Source organism: Rosa chinensis, chromosome 3 (genome assembly GCF_002994745.2).
Source record: "Rosa chinensis cultivar Old Blush chromosome 3, RchiOBHm-V2, whole genome shotgun sequence".
Taxonomy (NCBI): Eukaryota; Viridiplantae; Streptophyta; class Magnoliopsida; order Rosales; family Rosaceae; genus Rosa; species Rosa chinensis.
In genome coordinates, this window is record NC_037090.1 from 35,563,146 (window position 1) to 35,568,434 (window position 5,289).

A 5,289-nucleotide genomic window follows, 5' to 3' on the forward strand; every position below is an offset into this window, starting at 1 on the left:
CTCTTGTGCAAAGTAATTTCAGTTGACAGACCCTGGAAGAATGTTGACGTGTAACAAACATTTAGAGAAAATTGATTTGTATAAAAACTATTGTCTGAAGGAAGTTTGTAGATCAGCAAAATAATTGAATACTATTGACTGACTTTGAACAAGACAACAGCAAAACTATTAAAGCCATTATGTATCATTTCATCAGACAACAGAACATATTATTTTTCCGTTGTGTTACATCTTGTTAGACAATTGAATATGTTTAATAACTATTGTAGATAGATGATTCAAACAACATATTTTTCTTTCTTTTTTCTTCATGTTCATTTGTTAGACAATGGTTTGATGTTGCTTTTGAATTGTCTGAGATATAAGAGAAGACATACATTCTATACAATTGAACAACACATCCTTGATTCCAAAAACCATTTCATTCCATCAGCAATATTCATCTCAACATTTACATAGGAATTAACATTCCCTAAGTGCATATAAATACATAAAGCCGGAAAACATAAAACTTGTCCTTATTTATCACAGTAGCATTCTCGAAGTCCTTGATGCACTTTGACAGGTAAGATGTCACCTTGGCAACTATTTGCTTATCTGTCAGTACTAACAACTCATTGGCACGATACTGCACAAGAAAAATGGATCAGACAGAAGTCCGGTTGAACTTATGAAGTAAATTGCATTAATAATTACAAACTCAGAAGAAAAGCAGGGGCATTTATACTCACAAAATCAGCTTGTAGCACTGTTACTGTACTATCTTTGTGGTCATCATGAATTACAGTCAAATCAAAGAAAGACCACTTGAACGAATCATCAAAACCTGAGCAAGCATTGCTTGCATTTGGAATGCTCACCTGATTATGTGGTCCACAACAAAGAATCAGCTCCATCAAATCATGAATGGAAAAGTACCATCGACTGACTTGTTATATTAAAACTTTCCAGATTAGAGTGCCTAATCAGCAAAGTAGGTATTAGAACCATATTTGAAATCTAAAGCATAGTAGAAATAAAAGCTAGAATCAAAGGACATGCTCAGTTTCATTTGGCTCATAGGAATCTCATAAAATTCCCAGTTCACATTAGGAGAAAAAGTTAAAATGTAGAGAAGAGTCATTTAGACAAGCTAGATAGTGATGTTAAAATTAAACTTCCTCTACTCACCTTCCTATCGAGCCAGAGCTTAACGGAGAGTACATCGATGGTAGCAGGTTCGAGACCTTGACAAATTCCTCCCTCGTACACAACACTGCACTATACAGAACTCAAGTACTGCCACTATACAGAACTCAAGTACTGCCAATTAAGGTAGAAATAGCAGGAATAGGGTTAATTTAAGATCTAACATGTACTTCACAGTCTTATACATGAAATGAGCTCTAAAATTAGTATCTGGACTTCCTTGTGTGGATGAATGGGATGATAGTCAGGACGAACCTAGTTTCACTGTAAATGTAACACTATTCTGTCTTGTAATACTAACTGATTTGATTTCAATCAAAAACCCTGATTTCTAATCAACATTGGATCACAGATATTTGCATAAAACATTCTGAGATTCAATAACAAAATATCTATTTTAAATAAGTTTTTGAAGTGTGGAGATTCCAACAGCTAGGACAACTGCATCAGCACTATACGAAGGGATAATTGGCTTTACTGCTTTCGATGTCTCCCTATTGAAGCAAGTGGTACATTTGCTCAAATATATGCTTACAAAATATATCAGGTAATGAATAAGAATATGGCCATCTTTTCTATTGAAAACTAATTCCTCTTCTTCAGGACAAGAACTTCAACATAACCTATGGACGTGAACATGAAAAAGTGGATAATATGTGTGACCAAAATCGCGACCTACATGATGACATAAGGCTGCTGAGAATAACCTCCAGCTTTACACATTTGGAGTTTAAGTATAAGATATTTACAAATTAAATTAAGGCCTATAAACTCCAGAATCACTAAACAACATAAGCACCTACAGTAAAGCTGAGGAAAAGATTTCATGCTCAGAATTATACATCCATTCTTCTGCATGGTAGTTGATTCCTATTTGCCAAAACCAATATTTATAGTAAATAGAGTTGTGTATCATTTTGTTCAAATAGTTTAATTTAATTTGATTATTCAAAAACAATATGACTTCCAAAAAAAGTTGGAATATATGCTGACCCATACGTTGAAGTTGCTGTTTCTCGATTAGTTGTTATACCGTAAGAAGACAATGGTTTTGAAAGGAACTCCTCATGATCAGTTATAGGGAAATTGCTGAAAACCACCAGCCATCTCATTGGAACAATAGTATCCTAAAGAAAATGATACATGATTTAAACAGAGGATAAAAAGTAGTATTAGTAATCATATATGCTCCAGTTATGCAATTGAAATTTCTCTGACCCAGATTGATGGAATAAAAGTTCCATGGACTAACAAATGTATGAAAAGAAAAAATTTGAAACATCACATACCTGTCAATGCATTTGTAACGGCAGTGGTTCATTTTGTCCACTGTAAAATTCCCAAAAACAATGTCAAGACGCTTTGCTAGTTTTGGTATATGACAAAATGGCAAAATATCCCAAAACTTCATAATTTGGATGTAATGTACATTCCCCTGGAGAATATCTACAGTCCAAATGGGATTCAAGTTCCCTTTGATTTTATACTTCTCTAACAGTTGAGCAGAAGTCCCATCATACACTAAAGTTCCTTTGTCCTCAAGAGGTTGGCGCCATCCACTCAAAAGCTTGGTTAATAACGCAAGCACTTCGCAAAGAATCACAATGTCTTTAACTTTTGTTATGGAGTTCAAAAAGTCATGAGTGAAGCAAACCTATGTGGGAAAGAAAGAAGAAATAATTATACGTCGTGCAACTATTGATGAAGAATACACAGATGAGGAATATTTTAACTATTGAACAGCATACTGCATTTTATTAGAGAATACACAGATGAATTCCATTTAGCGATGTAACTCCCCATTAATCTATCCTGTTTACTTAAAGATTTTCTCCCTTTTTTAGTGACGTTAATAGATGTTATAATAGACCTATACACTCAATAAATGTCCGATTATTGTATGTTATGACAATGTCAAGTTTACAATAGCGAAAGATTCTGGAAAGTAGCAGCACACCTTCCATATAGCATTTTTGAACAGTAGAGAGTCGATATTAAGCAGAGAATGAAGTTGGTCAAGCTCCAGCAGGGCAGCTGTAATAGCCTGAGCCAAGTTGCTGTCTTCATCAGCATTATAAAAACAGTTCCGTTTCTTGGCATGAAGGACTAGCTTCATCCAAACAGAGTCATTAGCAATCAAAGTTGACACATTCCCCAATATCCAAAGGCAATACCTATATAGAAACAATTGCAGAAATCAGACATGTCTGAGATGCATCATATAGGATAACTACAATGAAATTTTATAGATAGTACCTTGCACGTGCTAAGGCAACAAATGCTCTTTGCTGGTTTGACAAGAAACCAACTGACCCGTTCCCATTACATCGGACAGTAGACATAATTATCACACACAGGAATCCAGGAGGCATTAAAAAACAACTCTAAAAAGACACAATGATGTAAAGCAGCAATATCGGCATTTACATAAAGCACAGTATAGCTAACCTTTGCGTAGTAATCCTTCCAGACCCTGCGAGCAATCTGATGACCTCCCAAATCAAAGGCCTTGAACTTGATTTTGCCAATACTCAACTCCTCGGATGTGGGGTATTGCGTAGGCTGATGCTGCACCAGCCTCTGAAACCAAAACAATAAAGCTCAAATTATATCCATTTCCAAACAAGTTGGCATTATAATACAGACAGGTAAGCACCGTACCGCCATGGAAATTCATGCGAAACATTGAACTTTTTGGGCATAAACTCAAGTCTTTCAATAGGTGGATTGGGATTGTTTTCAAGTAAACTATTTGTATTCTGAGCTGCAGACTAAGCTGTTTGTTTTGATTAATTACTGGTGCCACAGTGATAAGTTTAGACTTGGCCTCTGCTGTGGACTAAGCTCCAACAGTTTGTACAGCTTTTTAGTGTTTAGCATGAAAATTACAGATCTGGTAAATCTAGCTTAACTTGCAATTCATCTGAAACATAAAAGAAGAATCTAATCTATGTATTGAAATTGAAGTAAAGGAAAAACTGGAATAGGAATAAGGGGCTGACATCATCTTTGAGCATGTGAAGCAAGGTGGTCTTGCCGGCATTATCGAGCCCTAGGAACAAGATCTTGGCCTCCTTTTGCCACAGACCGAGGGAAGCGAGCACGCCGTAGAACCAGTCGAAGAGAAACATGATGACGTACGCGGATCTGATCGGATCGCACCATTCAAGGCCTCTGCTGACAAGCCTTCATCTCTGTACAACCAAATTTCTATTCTTGCTTGGGACCTCCCAAAATATAAACCAGACAAGCAGCAAATAGAGACTGTGGCTCTTTTCTGGTAAATAGTCTACTGCATTGGCGGGGTTTCACAGTAACTATATCGATTATTGAACACGTCGTTTTATTTTTACTACCCGGCGGGATCGCACACAAATCGAGTTCTCTAAAACTCCCAATCCCCAAATTCTCGTTAACCAAAAAACTAAAACCTAATCCCCAATTCAATACAAAGTCCAAACCAAAATCGATTGCAACAAAACCCTAATCCCCAATTCGAATTCAATACAAACCAATACGAAATATCCATACCTACTTCGAAAGAAGGAGCTTGCTTTCTTCAAGAACCTCGCAAGCAAGCTGTGATGGTTGAAAGCTCCAACAACATGGTTTTGAGACTCTGTGAGAAAATGGGAGTGAGGGTGCATCTGAGAGAAGCTGAGAAAGAAAGAAAGAAAGAAAGAAAGAGAGAGAGAGAGAGAGAGAGAGAGAGATGGCTGAGAGCGGGAGCTCGACAGTGCAGGCGGGAGGTGGGTGTTTTGCTGGAATGGAGAGGGAAAGAGTTTAATTGGGTTTTGATTTTGTCCAAGTGGTAAAGTCATATATGTCAAACCCTAGCTGACTATCTAAAAGTCAGCTTTTGTATTGCAAAAAAAAAAAATTACTCTAAAACTCAGACGACATCAAATAAGGTGCATTGTTTGAAACTAATGAAACAACAGACAAATTAAAAAGCATTGTGTGAAATACTCAAATCAGACAACATATTTCAGCAGGCATTGACTTAAAATATATTAGACAACAGATACCTAATAACATTTGTGTGACTGAAAATAATCAGACAATAGCAAAAATCAACCATTGTATAAATGAACCTTGGAC

The 5,289-nt window shown here is 36.4% G+C and overlaps 1 protein-coding gene across 15 annotated transcripts; it reads right to left on the minus strand.

The window, feature by feature from the left end:
* Positions 1-403: 403 nt before the first annotated feature.
* Positions 404-4,995, minus strand: LOC112193363. Of its 15 annotated transcripts, none has more exons than XM_040516590.1 (8): positions 4,724-4,995; positions 4,191-4,382; positions 3,637-3,768; positions 3,146-3,232; positions 2,478-2,842; positions 1,171-1,255; positions 732-860; positions 404-628 (listed from the first exon to the last, which is right to left on the minus strand). In XM_040516590.1, the coding sequence occupies exons 2-8, from the start codon at positions 4,317-4,319 to the stop codon at positions 473-475; spliced, it is 1,083 nt and encodes a 360-aa protein (XP_040372524.1). In that variant the 5' UTR covers positions 4,320-4,382; positions 4,724-4,995; the 3' UTR covers positions 404-472. The 15 variants fall into 15 exon arrangements, 6 of the variants coding, with proteins under 6 accessions (XP_040372524.1, XP_040372522.1, XP_040372523.1 ...); XM_040516588.1 differs by having other exon boundaries at positions 4,191-4,480; XM_040516589.1 differs by having other exon boundaries at positions 4,720-4,995.
* Positions 4,996-5,289: the final 294 nt, after the last annotated feature.

Excerpts from the sequence above, each read along its gene's own strand:
- LOC112193363 (XM_040516590.1), bottom strand. The coding sequence starts at position 4,319 with ATGTTTCTCTTCGACTGGTTCTACGGCGTGCTCGCTTCCCTCGGTCTG. Across the intron at positions 3,233-3,636 it reads GGAAGGATTACTACGCAAAG|GCTATTACAGCTGCCCTGCT; the intron begins GTTAGCTATACT and ends AACTTGGCTCAG. Across the intron at positions 629-731 it reads CAGTGCTACAAGCTGATTTT|TATCGTGCCAATGAGTTGTT; the intron begins GTGAGTATAAAT and ends TTTCTTGTGCAG.